Raw genomic sequence first — 17,393 nt, 5'->3', positions numbered from 1 at the left:
AAGCCTGTAAGTGATCTGTAATAGGACACATGAAAATTTACATACAACAGGCAGGAAAACCCCAAGCTAAAGGCTTTGCAAACTGCTGGGAGAGCCTCTGCACTTATTACCATATCTTTTGATCAAGGATAAAACCACAATCCTGGATAAAGCAGAAGAGACAAAATAATAATTATGGAATCCTTCACCCCTGTAAACTTCACACAATAATACTCAGTGTTTATGAAACAAGTGCTATTCAAGAAACAAATGTTTAACAGTTAATATTTGCTAAACACAACAGCTTTCTTAAAAGGATTTTTACTATGAGCCTGAGAAAAAAGCTGACAAAAGATAAGCAGGGAATCCAGGGATTTAGGGAATTTAGCACAGGAAACATCCTCACACTGCCTCTACCAACTAATAGCTATTACAGCACTGTAAAACCTTATTTAGCAAGCAAGTTCTAAGTATTCAAAAACCAAAAATACCAAACTTGCACTTCCCCTCCAATGCATTCCATCAGTCCTTGGCTTTCCTGCCTGCATCTTGCCAAAGGTTTCAGGCTACTGTCAGCATTAAGTCTGGAAACTATGTAAAGCTCTCAGCCCTGATAAATAAGTAAAACCCATCAGGTCCCTTTTGAAAAATCTGAATTTTGCACACTGTCTTACAGAACCAACATTATTTGCTATGGAAAGGGTTGGAAAGAACCCACTGCTCACAGCAAGCTGCAACACTGATACACTTCCATATCCTTCAGTACCTAAATTTTAATATTATAGCCATGATGATGGAAAACATAATTTCCACACATAAATTAGTGCCACACTAAATCTGCTGAGAAATCTGGATTTTTCATTGTCATTGTCTATTTTCCCAAGTGGTCCCAAATAAAACCATCCTGAGTTTGTTCTTTCCAACTGCTGCTGCTCAGAGCTGCAGGGGCCAGTGGGGCTGAAGGGCCAGCTCCACTTCCCACTGCTCTGCGTGGCCTCATTCCTGCCTGGCAATCTGGATCGTTCCAAGCACTGTGGAAAAGTGATCTCCCCATGCAGGGCTTGCCAAGGCTCTCCAGCCCTCCCACGCTCACCCTCTGTCAGCTGAAGCTCCCCACACTCAGTGGCAGCTTTGCTCCTCAACCCTTTAAACATCAGGAATCAGAATTCCCTGAAGCGGCCGTTTGGTTCTCATCAAAGTTTGAGGATGAAAAAAGCTAATCCTGGTCTAATTAAACTCCATTTTCTCAAACCACTGTCTAAGCTAAAGGGACTCAGAACCTTTCCAGGGTACAGAAGGTTTCCAGATGTGCTCAGAGTGAGAGTGATCTACGTCAGTACTCCCAGATTTATTTGGGGAGATGGATGACAGTGAATGGGGAAAGACCTTCCTTCATGACATCCTTCCCCTCTGCTTTCTGGAATTCAGACAAACAGTTGTAGGACCTCCCTCTGGAGCCCATCTGTGCCAGCCAGGCTTCCACCACAGCCAGGAGCTGCAGGTTTCCAGGAACAAACCACCCAGCCCAGCTCCTCTGCAAGAACAGGAGCTGGCTCACAGTCTTTGTGTAGCTGCTCAGTTGTTTGGCTACCAAAATTCTCTTTTCATGGCCAGAAGGTGAAAAAAAGCAAAAACAAAAAAAAAAAAAAAAAGGAGGACTGCATGATCTTGTATTATCAAATAAAACAAAGTCCAAACTAGGACTTCAAAGTATTTGTCATGCATGCTCCCAGTGATTTGTCCTTGAGGAAAAAAACCCCAAAGGATGAAGAATTTTCCTATTTAAATGCCAGCTAAGAAGCTGAGAATTTAAATATCCTTTAACAGCAAAGAGAAAATACATTTGTGGGTAGAACCTGCAGTGATGAATGGCTTTCAGGAACAGTCTACACCAGCATCAAGTTCCTGTTCTTGACCCTTTCCACTCTTCACCATCAGCTCAACCTCACCCAGATGAAAATGAAATGCACCAGAATTTGAAGGATTAAGGCATAAAATTATGTCAATTCATAAATCAAATCAAAATCTAACATTTCAGAAAAATAATCATTCACGTGAGGGCAGTTACGGAAACCTGGTAGGATGGTAAGATTTACTTCAGAACAGAAGTGTTTTATTGTTACAAACAGATAAGCTTTTATTTACCAAATTAACCAGAAACAAGTCTAAAATAGTAAAAAGTCCTCAAACCCTTTAATCTGCATAGAGAGATTTTAAATAATTAAATCACAATTGATTGTAGCTGCCCAAGACTCATTGAACAACATCAAATGTCTTAAAACTAAACACAACCATGAGAGATGACAAGTAATGTGTTAAATTCAAGTATTATTCATAATTTTAATCACACAGGAAACCTTCTTAAACCCATCTCTCTATGAATTAAAGAGGCTTATAAATTTCTAGGGATTGTGCAATGCTATTCCAGCAGTAATGGCTAACATGTGACAGAGACTTGCAGGAACCATTTCAAAAAATCAAACTACATTTCCATGGGCCACAGTTCTGCTAAGACACACACGGACACCAATCCTCACTCACTGGGGAAAAAATGACTTTTCCCTATTGTTTGTGGCATTTAAGTGTTGTTTCTTTGTAATCTGAAGCAGCCTAAATACAAGGAAAATAACTGGCAGAGACTGCTGCAGCCAGAGATCCCAGTTCTGCCACGGGAATAGATGATTCTTTTTAGCTTTTAGTCATAGGAAAGCCAAATACTTTTACAACCTGTGTTGTCAGGAGCATAAACAGACTTGCCATTAAGCAATTAACTGGTCCAAGAGGTTCAGACACAACTCTGAGTGCTGGAGCAGCACGAGGCCACGGAGCCCTCTCTGCAGTGCAGGATCCGTGCCAGTCCCTTCCCATTTAGGATCAGCTTTCCTCCGAAACAAAGTCACAATATAAATAGTGCATCCTCAGGTCTGGAGTAGCTGTTTTATCATGGATGGCTAAAAAGTTTCAGGAAATGTTACAAACAATTCCAGTAACTGAGAAATATTTACATCAGGAAGTGCCTGTTCTGTTCTTTCAAGTTATCAATGTTCCCTCCCCAAATTCCCACATTTTCAGACGTCATCTGATCCATGGGGTTTTCTGGCCTCTTACTGCTTGTAACAAAATACATTAAACACTGTAAACCCCATGATTTTTTGTGCCCACAGTCACCAAGATGAGGGAAACACTGACAGGGCTAGAAATGTTTAAGAAGAAAAATAATTTATAAAAAAATATTCCAGAAAGGATTAATATTTAATGGAGGAATGGACCACTTTTCTTCAGCCTTGTCACCAAGTAAGCCAGTGCTAATCCATTAAGCATATTATGAGTTTGGAGAATTAGACTTAGATTAACAGGGCCACCTCATTTTCCAAAACAAGACTCTATATATGTTTTTATTACATCTTTTGTTCTGGATAAAACAGGCCCACTAGTATTGCATCCTGTTTCTTCATAATGAAGCTACTTAAACTCGAGATGCATCTTGTACATCGAGACAGATCTAGTTCAAAACAAAAAAGCATATTCCAACAGCTGTCAGGAAAACACTGTACAAATATACTCCAAGAACATTTTTCCACGTTTGACAGTAAAAGTTTGTGACAATGTGAGGGAAGGAAGAACTCCTCTATGCCCTACAACCTGTTCTTTAATGTCACAGCACCCAAACTACACTTGCTCATTCAACATTTCTTTCCATAAAAGAAAAAGGTTGCTGAACATAAACGGATTGTTTTTTTAGAACTTTTTGAACATAAAACCATAACCTGATACAAAAAGAAGTTCTAACTGAGCATACAAAGGGTGTCAAGGTGCCAGCATCTGTTGGCCACGATGACCAGACAAGAAGAACCTAAAGCCTGGAGGGACTTGGGGCCTGCAAGCAGTGACATAAAGCTCTGTGGAACAAAGTCTGCTTAGCTAAAGCAAGGATTTAAACATTTTGAGGCAGGCAGTTCTTGCCAAGCACCATCTGGGAGCGTTCACCATTAGGTTTGCTGATTCAGGGCATCTCACACAGTCCCGTTATTCCTGTTTAAGGTACCAGCAAAGATACAGTATTACAAGAGAACAGGCTGCCATATTATTGATATTTAAAACAAAGCCAAATTTAATTACTCCTGAAACAGCAGGGGAGACAGAAAAAGCAAGAACAAAATCAAGAATGACTTCTTGACAGAGGTGATCTTACCTATTCCGTAGGCTTTAGCACAGATCCATTGTAGATTAGCAGCTATTTTTGCTCTGGCTGAATCATAGAGCTCCAAAGGGACAATCTCAACTGCACTATCTGTCAGAGCATCCATTTTTCTTCTGGTACTATCTCCACCCGCACAAACATCAACATCCACCATCTAAAACAAAAACAAAAGGCAGAGACTTTCACACCAGCCGACGGTTCTAAAGCCACACGCAGGAGAGGGGCTGGCCCGGCTGCACACAACAGGCCCGGCATCCTTCGGGATTTCCATCGGGAGGGCTGATGTAACGATTCGGGAATCAAAAGGCATCGGAGCCCGGGGCGAGCATCCCTTATTGTCAAGGGCAGGGCCTGGCTCGGCAGCGGAGAAAGGCGCAGCCCCGTCACCTGCCGACGGGATAAAGGGAGGATGGGGCTCTCCGGAACAATGCGGGCAGGTACCGCCGCCCCCTCCCCGCCCGCGGGGCCGCGCCGGGGCAGAGCCGGGGCAGCACCTGCGGCTGCTGCCCCCGCCGAGCCCCCGAGAAGCAGCAGAGGCTCCGCGCCCGCACGCCCATGGCCGGGCCGAGCCGCGGGCCGGCGGCGCCCCCTCCCCGCATCCCCGCCCCGCCCGGGCGGAGGAGGGGCGGGGGAGCGGGGGGCGCAGCCCACCCGGCGCCGGCTCCGCGCGGGGCCCCGCCGAGCCCCCGGCGCCGCCGCCGCCCGCCGCCCGCCGCGGCCTGCAGGCCCCGCCGCCTCACCTTTGCCGCGCTACCGCTGCCTCATCCCCGGCGCGAGAAGTGGGCACGGCGGTGCCCGGAGCCCCGGCGGGGCGGGGGTGGGCAGGCTGGGCGGGCCCGGTGCGGGTGCGGGTGGCACGGACGGAGCCGCCGCCGCCGCCGCCGAGGGGCCGCGGCTGCCACAGCGCTCGGGGCCGCGCGCGCGCGCGCGCATGCGCCCGCCTCCCGCTCCGCGCGCGCGCGCGCGCCCGCGCCCTCTCCCTCTCTCCCGACCCCCCCCCCCCCCCCGCCGCTCGCTCCCGCCGCTCCCGCCTCGCCCGGGCCGGGGCGCGCGCGCGCGCGCGCGCTCGGCGGGAAAAGAGGGAGAGGCGGGAGCGCCTGCGCGCGCACGCGGGGCGCACGGCCGGGCCACCGCCCGCGCGCGCGCGCCCGCCCGCCCGCCAGGCAACCGTTGCCATGGCGACCGCGCGCGCGGGGAGCGCGGACCCGCCCCTCACGGGCCCGCCGCCCGCACGGCCCTCACGGAACCACGGGCTCCTGATAGAAACAGAGTCCCGCACAGAAACACTCCCTCATGGACCCACGGCCCCTCACAGAAACACAGCCCCCCATGGACCCACGGCCGCTCATAGAAACACAGCCCCTCATGGACCCACGGGCTCCTGATAGAAACAGAGTCCCGCACAGAAACACTCCCTCATGGACCCACGGCCCCTCACAGAAACACAGCCCCTCATGGACCCACAGCTCCTCACAGAAACACAGCCCCTCACGGAACCACGGGCTCCTCATAGAAACACAGCCCCTCATGGACCCACGGCCCCTCACGGAACCACGGGCTCCTGATAGAAACAGAGTCCCGCACAGAAACACTCCCTCATGGACCCACAGCCCCTCACAGAAACACAGCCCCCCATGGACCCACGGCTCCTCATAGAAACACAGCCCCTCATGGACCCACAGCCCCTCACAGAAACACAGCCCCTCATGGACCCACAGCCCCTCATGGAACCATGGACTCCTGATAGAAACAGAGTCCCGCACAGAAACACTCCCTCATGGACCCACAGCCCCTCACAGAAACACAGCCCCTCATGGACCCACGGCCCCTCACAGAAACACAGCCCCTCACAGAAACACAGCCCCTCATGGACCCACGGCCCCTCACAGAAACACAGCCCCTCATGGACCCACAGCCCCTCATGGAACCACGGGCTCCTCATAGAAACAGAGTCCCGCACAATAACACAGCCCTTCATGGACCCACGGCCCCTCACAGAACCATGGCCATTCCTAGAACCATGGTCACTCCTAGAACCACAGCCCCTCACGGAACCACAGGCTTCTCATAGACCCACGGCCCCTCACGGAACCACAGCCATTCCTAGAACCATGGTCACTCATAGAACCACGGCCCCTCACCGACCCACAGCCCCTCATGGACCCACGGCCCCTCACAGATCCACGGGCTGCTCATAGAAACAGAGTCCCGCACAGAAACACAGCCCCTCATGGACCCACGGCCCCTCATGGACCCACAGCCCCTCACAGATCCACGGGCTGCTCATAGAAACAGAGTCCCGCACAGAAACACAGCCCCTCATGGACCCACGGCCCCTCATAGAACCACGGCCCCTCATGGAACCACATCCCACCTCACAGACCCACAACCATCATGGTCCTCCTGCCCTCACAGCTCTGCCACCCCATCCCCATCTTGAGGGGCAGGTGGTGACCAGGGCTGCCGAGGGAGCATCGGGGTCACAGCTTCCATGACTGTGGGAGTCATGATGGAGAAAGAACCTCTTTGGTTAAAAGTGAGAGTGACTTGAGCTGTGTCCCACTCCAGTGATCTGTCAGGCAGGTCCTGGCCCTGCCAACCCACAGCCCGGGGGAAATGTGGGGTCTGCAGGGGTTTGGGGAATCAGTTCCTGGGCAGGAGGTGGAATTGGGGCTGCTGGGCCCCCATCCCATCCTCACCCCACAGAGTCACAACCCCTCAGCATCTTCACCCAGCCTTCCCTTTGGATGCAGGGAAACACAGAAATGCCAAAGAAACTGCCTCTCCACAAAAACCACCAGCTGTGGGAGCCTTTAGGTGCATAATAGATTCCTCTGTACCAAAGCAGTCGTTTTCTTAAGTGCTGGAAGGTTTGAAATATCTCTCTGCTGTCAGCATGGCTCAATAAAACATTGGGTTTGTATCAAAAAGTATCAGCAACACTTTTTTTCATGGTATTACAAATAATGTCCTTCAAGATTTGCTGAGTTACTCCCTGCTCACCATCAAAGGATGTTGGATAGGTTTTCAGGCCAAAGCCTGACTTACACATCTTACGTTTCTTGGCAAAAAGATAATTTCTTTCCCTGCTTTATGTCATGATCTGTAACAACAGCAAGAAATGTGTGACGGGTTCAAGATGTGGGGTTTTTTTTGCTGTTAGACACATTCTTGTCTCCAGCCATGTCTCCTGCTGTCCACACGGCAAGCAGGGGTCACAGAGTCCTAGAATAGAATCATGGAATATCCTGAGCTGGAAGGAACCCACAGGGATCACTGAGCCCAACCCGTGTCCCTGCACAGACACCCAGCCAACCTCATGGCCTCCTCTGGATGCTCTCTGACAGCTTCAGATCCTGCTTATCCTGTGGTGCCCAAATCTCTGAGCAGTTTTGGCCACCACTGCGTACCAGGCTCGTGATCAAAACCGGATCCTGCAGATTAGCTCACTTGACAAGTGAGTTTTAGGGCTCGTCTGAAAAGTGAAGCTGCATGATTGAGCTTCGAGCTTTTAATGCCTGTGCTGGCCAGATGAATTATCTTCATATCCATCTGCTGAAACCATGATTATAAGTTTAGCTGCACAACAGTGATAGCAGACTGACCTTATTCTACCTAATTTTGTTATGATCCTCATAAATTCTTTTCCTGCTGCATGTAACTGGTAGATAATATGAATGTTTCAGAATCATTAAAGATTCATTTGGGTATGTCTTAAGATTTAACCTTTGTTTCCCTGTGTCTTCTCAAAGTACAGGAGGAGGGCATTCTTTGTTTGTGTCACCAGGAAATACAATCTGGTGTCCAAAGGTTATTCCAGCCTCTATCACTCTCCCATATTGCAGAATTGTGTGCAATAAAATTGTCTTTGCAAACAACTTGCTGGTTGTTTAATAATCTCTGTTCGAAGGGTTTGGTTTCCAACACAGTGGTTACAGGCTCTCGATTTGGGGCGTTATCATCAGAACAAGCTGCTCTTGTTTGTAGATTTAGCATTAAGGCCGAATCCAAATCCCCTTACATTTGAGAAGAATGTTTTCATTTTCCTGGCGGGTTGGGCAATAGACCCACGGCAGGAACAGAGCAGCCCTTGGACTCCTGGAGCAAGTGACCTGTGTTGAGGGTGAGAAAACTGACCTACATCTTCCTCTGACATATTTATCCTTGAGGTAATGAATGGATCCAATTGTTAAGCTTATCAGGAACAAAAATATGCTCTAAGAAGGCGGCAGAAAACCCCCACAAAACCAGTATCACCTCAACTTCTGAAACTCTTGGAATAGAAAACTGGGAAAAGCATCAAGGGGAGTGCTCTCCTTTCCCAGCCTCTGCTGCACGTAGCATCCTGGCCTTGGAATTACCTCTTGCTCTGCCCCTTTTCCTCCTCTCTGCAGCTCTTCCAGTCTGGTGTGGAATGTGCTGCCACTTCTTCCTCTATGGTAACTCCCTGAAACTCTGCTATTGAGGGCATTTACATGTCCTTAAGTGGAAGCTGAAATTGATGTTTTGGGGAACTTTGTAGGTGATGATGAAGTGGTTTGTCGAGAACTCGGCATCATCCCACACCAGCGTCCTCAAACTTGTCCTGGAGATAAAAAGCCTGCATTTAAAGTGGGAGGGTCATCAGTGGATTGCTAAGCATGTTTGCCTTTTCCGTGAGAAAATAAATGACTCTCCCATATTCAGCAGCAACAAATTCATCTGTAATTAGCGTGCTGCTTGTTTCTTTCTGTGCTACACTACCAAACATGCTCCAAGGCTTTTCTTCTGGAAAATGGTAATACATTGCTTTTCTACATGAAATAATTTTCCTATTAGTCTTCTGGATTCCTCACGCACTGAGAGTGGGTGTACACGTGAACTGACACAACTTGTCTTCCAGCAGAGCTCTGAGGTTAATTACTAGCAGGCAATTCCTTTGAGAAATCACCATATTCACACATGACACTCATTGCAGGTAGCAAAGCTGGACCCTGGTCCTTGTTTTCTGCCATACTGGATAAAAGCCTGGGATTTTAGTTTCTTCCATCTTATTTTACTTATCAATATTGGAAGACTATGAATAGAATAAGAGTATTAGTTCCCAGAATATCTGATGTCCCCAAGGACAGCAGATCTAAATTAATGTTGTAAAAATAAGTATCTTCTGTAAAAATATACATGTGCTGTGGCCTGGGACTTACAGGCTGAAGTTTGTCCTGGGTATGTAGAGGAAGAGCTTCCATTCCTGGAATGGTTTGGGTTTGAAAGGACCTTGAAGATGATTTTGTCCCAAACCCCTGCAGTGGGAGGGACACCTTCCACTATCCCAAGTTTCTCCACACCCCATCCAACCTGGCCTGGAACATTTCCAAGGATGGGCAGCCACGGCTTGTCCTCAGCAGCCAATAAAGGCAGGTGGCTCTCTCTGGGAAGAGATTTTTTGCCTTCAGTCTTGCCCAAGAGCTGCTGCCTGTGCTCTGCAGAGCAGTGAGAGGAAACACTCAAATGAATGAACATTTTTATCTCTTATCCTTGCACATTTTCCAAGAGAGCCACGAGTGCTGGAGATGGCCCCAGCAGAGCAGCGAGCAGCTCAGGCACACTCACAGCCCTGGCTGCTTGCAGCTCTCTCCTCAGGGCCCTATTTTCAGCCTGGACTAATTTTGAACCCTGCTGTAGCTGCTTCCCTGTGCTTAGTTCTGCAGGGCCTCATTTGCCCTGGTGCTGAGCACTTAATATCCCCAGCCAGGATTGACTTAGAACCTGGGCACAGCCCGAGGTGAGAGCGTGGGGACAACACTGGCACTGCCTGGGGGGCAGAGGGACCAAAACAAAAGGTGCATCTTACTAGAAATTCCAGAAGGAAAAGGAGATATGGTCAAGAAGACACTTGAAATATCTCCTGACTGACTGGAGCCTGAGCCCCATCACAGAAGGGGGAGTGGGGGGACTGGCAGCCTCCTCATGCTCCTGCTGCTCTGACAGCTCCAAATATCTTTTCCTGCCTTGTACAAAATAGTTTCCTGTGGCAGCCCATCACGGAGCCAGCCTGGAGGAGCAGAGAGCAGGATATTATTCTTAGTAATGGAAGCGTCACTTCAGTGCCATTCCCAGCAGCACGGGAACAGATTCTGAGGCACAGCGCCGCTGCCAGCAACTCCTTATCTCCACTTCTGTGGCTCGGCAGGAATATGCAGTGGCGAGGCCTCGTGCATCAGGGAACCACAGGCAACGAGCAACATTTTTCATGTAAATAAAGAAAACAAATGAGGTGCATGGAGTAGGGCTCCATTTCATTCATGCTTTTGTGTTATTTCAAAGGTAATGTATATGCAACTCAGCTGTTATGCTGATGAGTGCAACAAGTTATTCAGATTTATTTCTTTTTCCGCTGCTTGGAGTGTTTGATGCGTATCAAACCCAAGAAATGGGACGGGCAGGGAGCACAGGCAGCTCTGCTCCTCACAGAGAGGTGCTTCCCCCCAGCCAGGGACAAGCCCCATCACATTTAAAAGAATTCTTGTGTTCAGCACTTATCTTCAAAGTGCTGTGCAAACATTAATTAATGACTCTGTTATTGCCAGGGGGAAGAGCTGGCTGAGGGAGGGGTGACAGCTCAGCCTGCCTGCCTTCCTTGCTGGGAGCCAGAGCTCCCTTCCCCTGCTGCGAGGAGAGGGATGCTCCATCCCCAGGCCTCAGTTACCTCCAGCAATTACAGCTCTGGAAGTGCTGCTGGTGGGTTCTAAGTGCCTGCATCAATAATAGGAGGGGGTTTTGCCTGTGAGATATTTTTATCCATAAGATTATTTCTTTTTAAAGTCCCTGGACTATGTTTAGGAGGATAACAGGTCAATAGCACTTACAGCCCACCAGGTTCTCCTGGGAGTCTCATCCCACCATGCCTTGTCATTCCTCAGGCAACCCCAAGCAGGGAGACCCCAGGGATGAGCTGGGTGAGCGCTGAAAGGGTTCTGAGTGTTGTCATGGTCTAATTAATGAGCAGATTAGATGTCTCTATCTATGTATCTTTATATTCATTAAACCATTTTTAGCAACCACATTTGAGTAGTACTCAAACAGATCAGTTTTGATGGGGACTGTTTATTTTCTTTTCCCAGATGATTTCTTTCTAAAATGCTTTTTTTTTCCTAAGGACACTTCAAGTAAAACTATATTTACCACAACTCTACAACTATGCAAGACAGAATTACTTATCCCCAACTTTTTCACCATTTAAGCATTGCAGGAAATCAATGAGTGAGCGAAAGGCAAGAGAAATGAACAAAAAAAAAATCTAATTGTATTCCAAAATGCAACATCTTCCCCTGCTCCTGGCTTTGCAAGGTGCAAGAGCCCAGAGCAAGATGGAACATACTCAGCATCATCATCCCAAGAAATGCTGCTGGGATTGTGGAGCAGTGCAAATCCCTGGCACAGGAATAACCTGGCATCCATCAGCATGGCACAGAGCCCTCCTCTTGCCATGAGCTGGCACGTGGTTATCCTCAAAAACAACATCCTGATCCCCTGCTAAGCATTACCTTTGGGAATTCACCAACTCAGACAACCCTTTCCAAAAAGCTGTTACAACATGGTGATTTCACCAAAATGTTCAACATCCTTCGCACAGAGGGAGGGAACAAATCTGTGGCTGCCTTGTTCCAGGTCCCCCAGGGGATGCACAAAGGCAAACACTGCCTGCCAGGTCCTGGAAAATCCATCCCTGCCACAGGAGGGATGCACCTGACCCAGCACTTCCCATTCCCTGGGGCAGATTTGAGCTATGGTCTTGCAGCACAGGATATTTTGAGGACAGGGCTGTAATTTCTGGATTTTAAGGCTTCTTCCTCCACAAACATAAACCTTCAGCCCTGTGTGAGTGGCCAGCCCAGAAACTTGCTCTGAGTGATTTTATTGTGCTTCAGTGCAGCAAAAACTGCCTCAAAAGCAAATGAGAGCTCCTCTAATTCTCCCACAGCAGGGTCTGGCGGGGGTGGGCAGTGGCTTCTCACTGCATTTTGCCTCATTCCCATTCAGTATTTTTAGCTCCTGCTCCCAGTTCCCCTTGCTGCCTGCTCTGTGCCACAGCCAAAGGCTTCACCTGGCAGCCCTGTGCCCTCCTGCCCTGCCTGCAGGGAGAGGCCAAGGCAAACACTGCCCTCCTCACCCGCCTGGGCCCCAGCCAGCTTGCACATGCTCCAACACTCCTAAATCTGCAGCCAGAGAAATATGGGAATGTACGAATTAGTCAGAGGAATTGAAACATCCCCATCCTGCTCATCCAGGTCTTATTTACAGCAAGAACTCGATGGCTGTAAGACGGAGACACCGAGCAGGAAACAGAACCAGAGCCTCTGATCCGCCGGCAGGGAGCTCTGATGGACCTCAGAGCAGAGCCCCAGGGTCAGGGGTGGGCAGTGGCCAGCCTGGCCCCCACACTCCTGGCAGGGATGCCAAAGGGGCACACGGTGTGTTCCCCTGGGGTGCCCATCCCCAGATTCCCCCCACAACCCCTTCCGATGGCTTTGGCACCTGCCGAGCTTGGCAGAGATGTGGGCAGGACACAGCCCCACACCAGGACGGGTCTGGGCGAGGAGGGTGACCAACATGGCTCGTGGTGGTCCTTCCGTCCCCACTCACAGTGCTGCTCACATCGGCTGTGGGTGCTGCCCACACGAGTGGGGTGCATGGCCCTGGTGCCATCCCAGCCCGCTCCCCTCGTGTGCCAAGGCTGCCGCCCGCCCAGCACCACCCTGCCTCGGGTCCATTCCCTCCCCGGGCTCGGAACCGGCTGAGAACCCTCAGCTGGCCCCGGGAACAGGGGTGATGGGACCCGCAGGGCAGCCAGGAGCCCGTGGAGAAGGGGGTGCTCTAAAGGACGCCCTATCCGTGGGGCTGGGGCACCGGGTGCCGCTGTCTGTCCGGCTGGACACGGCTGCTCCGAGACCCCAAATCGCTCCAGGAGCCCCTGACCGCCCGAATCCCCGACAGCACCGACTTACCGCCGGCCGCCGCCGCCATCCTCGCAGCCTCGGGGGTCGCCGGGGGCTCTGGGCAGCTGCCCGTGGCATGGGAGCCCATGGCACGTCGCGGGGCTCAGCGCCGCGGGGCTCGGTGCCCTGCGCTCCCCGCGAAGGGCCGGGGGCAGCGGGGCAGCGCCGCGCTCCCCGGCATCGCCGGCATCACCGCGGCAACCGCGGGCTGACTCACGCTCCTTGCCGGTGACATCAGAGATGCGGAGGAGGGGGCCGGGGGCTGCGGGGCGATGCCGGGAGCAGATATTCCCGCTTTGCTTTTGGTTCAAGCTGCAAGGTTGTGTGCAGGGAGAGCTTTGCGGTGCAGCCCCGCAAGGCAGTGCCACGCCGGGATCTTCGCTTTTTTCTTCTTGTTTTTTTTGCAGGAGAGCCACGGAGTCAGGAGAGGGGGGAAGATGTTGGAGCCCATCGGCTCTGAAAGCTGCCCAGTGCTGGTGGCATGGCAGAACTGGGACAGAGCCAGAGGGACAGAGGAGATCCCGCTCCCCCATACTGCCCTTAGACTTCAGTTCTGTCCACAAAGCCCCAGATTAAGAAAACACTTGAGAAATTACTTACTTTGGCTTCCCTCGGCACCAGGAATGGGTGAAGGTCTCTCCTTAGAGGGGTGCATTGGGCCCCTCATGCTCGGGCACGTTTCTCCTGCACATCCTCCCTCTGGAACACCGCCCTGCCGTGCCCAGCATGGTGGGAGCTGAAAAGGGACCTCGCTTGGAAACCAGTCAGGAGCAGGCAGGAATGTTTGCTGGGCACACACACAGGGGGTTCAGGACCAGCACAAAGCAATGCTACACATACAGACGTTTTTCAGAGGGATTTGGCAGCACGTTTTCTCAGAGCTGGGCCGTGTGGGGCTTCCTCACGTGCCATCTGGTAGCCAAGCCAGGAGCACCGATGGCTCCTTCCCCTCCACTCACAGGCTCCGTTAGACTGAGCCTGATGAGACAGAGGAAGTATTTTTAGTGGGATGAGAGTCCTGCACGAGGCTCTGTGCTGAGCAAGAGCAGCCAGTGATGCAGCAGCTACACCATCTCCAAAAAATAAACTCTGACCAGCCCTCCATGGGAGCAGCCCCAAAAACATCACAGCCCCAGGCAACACCCCCACCAGACCCCTCCTGAGGGCTCTTGGGTATCCCTCCTTCCATGAGGCTGGGATCAGGGAACCCAACACTTGGGGATTTTATTTTTAGCCCAGCAGACTATAAATACAGCCCACGGTAACCCACGGGAATCTGAGCCACTGCTCGGCCCGGGAAGTGACGGCACCAGGGAAGCCCGTGGCTGCCAGAGCTGCACCTCCAGGGCTCCAGCAGGAAGGGCTCTGTCCTGCTTCCAGACACCTGGGCTGGATGGAAATACCTCAAACCACTTATGGATTGGGCTGCACCAGGCATGGGGCTGCTGCAGTGGGGAGAAGGGCTGGCAGGAGGAGTGGGCTGCTGCTTTTGGCTGACAGGAAAGGAGAGAGGAGGGATGGGGAAGGTTCACTGGAGACCAAAGCACAGATTTCAAGGGGGATTGTGCAGTTTTTCTTTTTTTGGTGAATGTTCCCAATGTGTGGGAGCAGGGGAGTTAAGTGCCTGGCTGTGAGGAAGCCAGGAGTAGGGGGGTACAGGCAGCCTGTCAACCAGCTCCTGTGTAGGGGAAAACACAGATGGAACAGGGATGCTGCAACACCGATCCAACAGCATGGCAACAGCCGGCTGGTGTCCTCTGAAGGATGATTTTGAAGGTCTGAACTGTTCCCTTCCCTTGCACACTTCATGGAGGAGCTGTGTGGGGCTTCTGGGTGTCCAGCAGCTCCCAGCACCTCACCCCAACTAAGGCCATGGGGACAGAGTGAAAACTCTAATCCCATGTGCCAAGAAATCCAGAGATTTGTTCAAAACTCCTCTCTCCAAGCCTTGCACAGTGGGAAGGGGCTGAGGTTGTGTGTGGCCCTGGGGCTTCACTGTTCCAGGGGTTTTCCTGCACAGCCAGATTGAGGAGGAGCTCAATAAATAATTCACCCAAACTTGGGGCGTGTGGGAGCTGCTGTAGGTACGGGGCTCCCAGGCACAGATTCCCTGGGGAGCAGCTCTTCCTCAGAGGACAAAAAGGTTCACAGCTACATGAATGTGGTTTATGCCCAAGCTACAGCTCATAAAAGCCAAGAAACCACATCATGCATAAACACAGTGAGTCTGCCATGAATAATTCAGTCTCGGGGTGCAGCAGCAGCCACACACCTGCACAGCCCCAAGAGGCTCCAGCAGCCTCACCAGGGATTAGGAGTGAGGCCACCGCTCACATCGTGCACCCTGAGCTGGAACCAGCTCCTGCTCCACTCGCTGCTTCCCAGAGTGGGAGAGCTCCTTATGCAACTGCTGATGGATGGGTAACAAAACCTGTCGGAGAGCTGGGACTCTCCCTGCGACACTGGGGAAGCTGCAGTGCTGCATCCCAGGGTGCAGGGTTGGTGCAGGACCTCACCACGTGGGGTTTGCAGCCCACCTGCAGCCCACAGCTGGATGTGCTGCTGGAGCCGCCCTGGCATCACAGCTCTGAACTCAGGCCTTTTATTTGGGCACCAGCTGTTCTGCCAGGCATCTGAATCACAGCCCTGGCTTACAGAGCTGGTCACCTCTCCAGGTTTATTTCAGTTCAGTGGGGTCTGGTCCAGCACATCTCGAGTTACGGGAGGCCCTCCCCCAGCCCCAGCAGTGCCCGGATTCCTGGTGACACCGGATCCGCAGGGCTCGGGCCGTGCCCCAGCTCAGGTCACACTCCCTGGCACTTGGACTGAGCTCACACACGTACACTGCAGCCCTGCCCTCCTTCCAGCCATTTTCCAGGACCAACATCCAGCTCACAACTCCTACAGCTGAAATGAAAGCTCTCCCTTAATTCTGTTCCAAACCAAATTTCCCTATATCAAATCATCCCCAGCAGCTTCCAGAGCTGCTGCTTCCTTTGGCCGGTTAATAATAAAATCAATTTTAAAGAAAGGCATGATCAAGCAGAGAGCACATGACAGGATTGTCACCAAGGGGACGGCAGCCTGGTCTGAGCTCACCGGGTTGTCTGGGCACAGGAGCTCCCAGGGGAAGCATCTGCTGCTTCCATCTGTTTCACAGTCACAGCATGGTTTGGATTGGAAGGGACCTTACAGACCGTCCTGTTCCACTCCCTGCCACCAGACCAGGTTGTTCCCAGCCCCGTCCAACCTGGCCTTGAACACTTCCAGGGATGGGGTAGCCATGGCTGCTCTGGGCAGTCACTGGAACCATCTCCAGGAGGAGGTCCAGAGGATCTGATGGGTAATGTTCAGTATTCTGCTCCTTTATGGGGCAGTGTGACCATGCCCATGGATTCATGGGAGTGAACACAGGGAAGGAGAAAACCCAGCCCAGCCCTGGGATGGCACTGGCCAAGTGCCCACGGAGTGCTGGGAGCGACTCTTGCCACACCGCTGTGCTGTCAGCACTGGCTCACCTTGCCAACACCGAGCTGCTTCTGCACAGCCAAGTGCAACCTGTGCTCCCCTTCCCCGCCCTTCGTGATGGATTTGGGCCCTGCTGGAGGCGGCTCCCGGGCTGGAGCTGCTGCTCATCCCTGCTGGAGCACCCCGGGACACGTCCCTGCGCCGAGGGCGCACCGGGAGCTGCCAAACACACGCCAATTACAGCCCCTCCTGTCACTCACACAGCAGCACTTCTTCATTTTTAAGGTGTGGATTTCTGCCCAGACCTGCTGCACCAGTTTAGGTTCACGAGTGTCATTATCTAATGATACATCCCAAGCTGCTTTAAGGTAATTTTTTTGTTTTAATTGTAAATTAGTGGACAGCCAAACCTTTGAATTGTCCTGCTACTTGAGCTGTGCATTACAGTGAACCTGGGTTAGGGCCTGACACCACAATCACCTGCACTGACACCTCCACATTTACCAACGTGATCTGAGCAAGCAGCATTTTGATGTCTCACACTCCAATCCTCCATCTCTCATGGAGCACAATGAAAATCACTCTGAACTCCTCAGCAGTTGCTGTAAATGCTAAATAAACAGGCTGCTGGCAGGCTCCTTGCCCTGAACATGGAAGAAAATGCTAATTAATTAAACAACCCAACCGCCAAAAAACCCCAAATGAACTCTACAAATTCTCTCTCCTTTACAGAAACAAGCTCACACATTTGCAACACCATCAGTTGCCTC

The 17,393-nt window shown here is 51.5% G+C and overlaps 1 protein-coding gene across 4 annotated transcripts in view; it reads right to left on the bottom strand.

Moving 5' to 3' along the window:
- The window catches only part of CAMSAP1 (calmodulin regulated spectrin associated protein 1), a 33,578-nt gene extending 19,570 nt beyond the window's left edge, over positions 1 to 14,008 (bottom strand). For 2 of the 4 annotated variants that reach the window (XM_021543619.3, XM_021543620.3), the window contains exons 1-2: positions 13,165 to 13,346; positions 4,172 to 4,334 (exon numbers count right to left, since the gene is read on the bottom strand). In XM_021543619.3, coding sequence (XP_021399294.1) covers positions 4,172 to 4,334; positions 13,165 to 13,233 — 232 coding nt within the window. In that variant the 5' untranslated portion in view covers positions 13,234 to 13,346. Of the gene's footprint in view, positions 1 to 4,171; positions 4,335 to 4,920; positions 5,045 to 13,164; positions 13,347 to 13,755 lie in introns of those variants that run through there. The other 2 variants (XM_021543621.3, XM_077787919.1) reach the window with 2 other exon arrangements.
- Positions 14,009 to 17,393: the final 3,385 nt, after the last annotated feature.

Source organism: Lonchura striata, chromosome 22 (assembly GCF_046129695.1).
Source record: "Lonchura striata isolate bLonStr1 chromosome 22, bLonStr1.mat, whole genome shotgun sequence".
Taxonomy (NCBI): domain Eukaryota; kingdom Metazoa; phylum Chordata; class Aves; order Passeriformes; family Estrildidae; genus Lonchura; species Lonchura striata.
The sequence above is the reverse complement of the archived record's forward strand: the minus strand, read 5'-3'. Positions and strand labels throughout refer to the sequence as shown.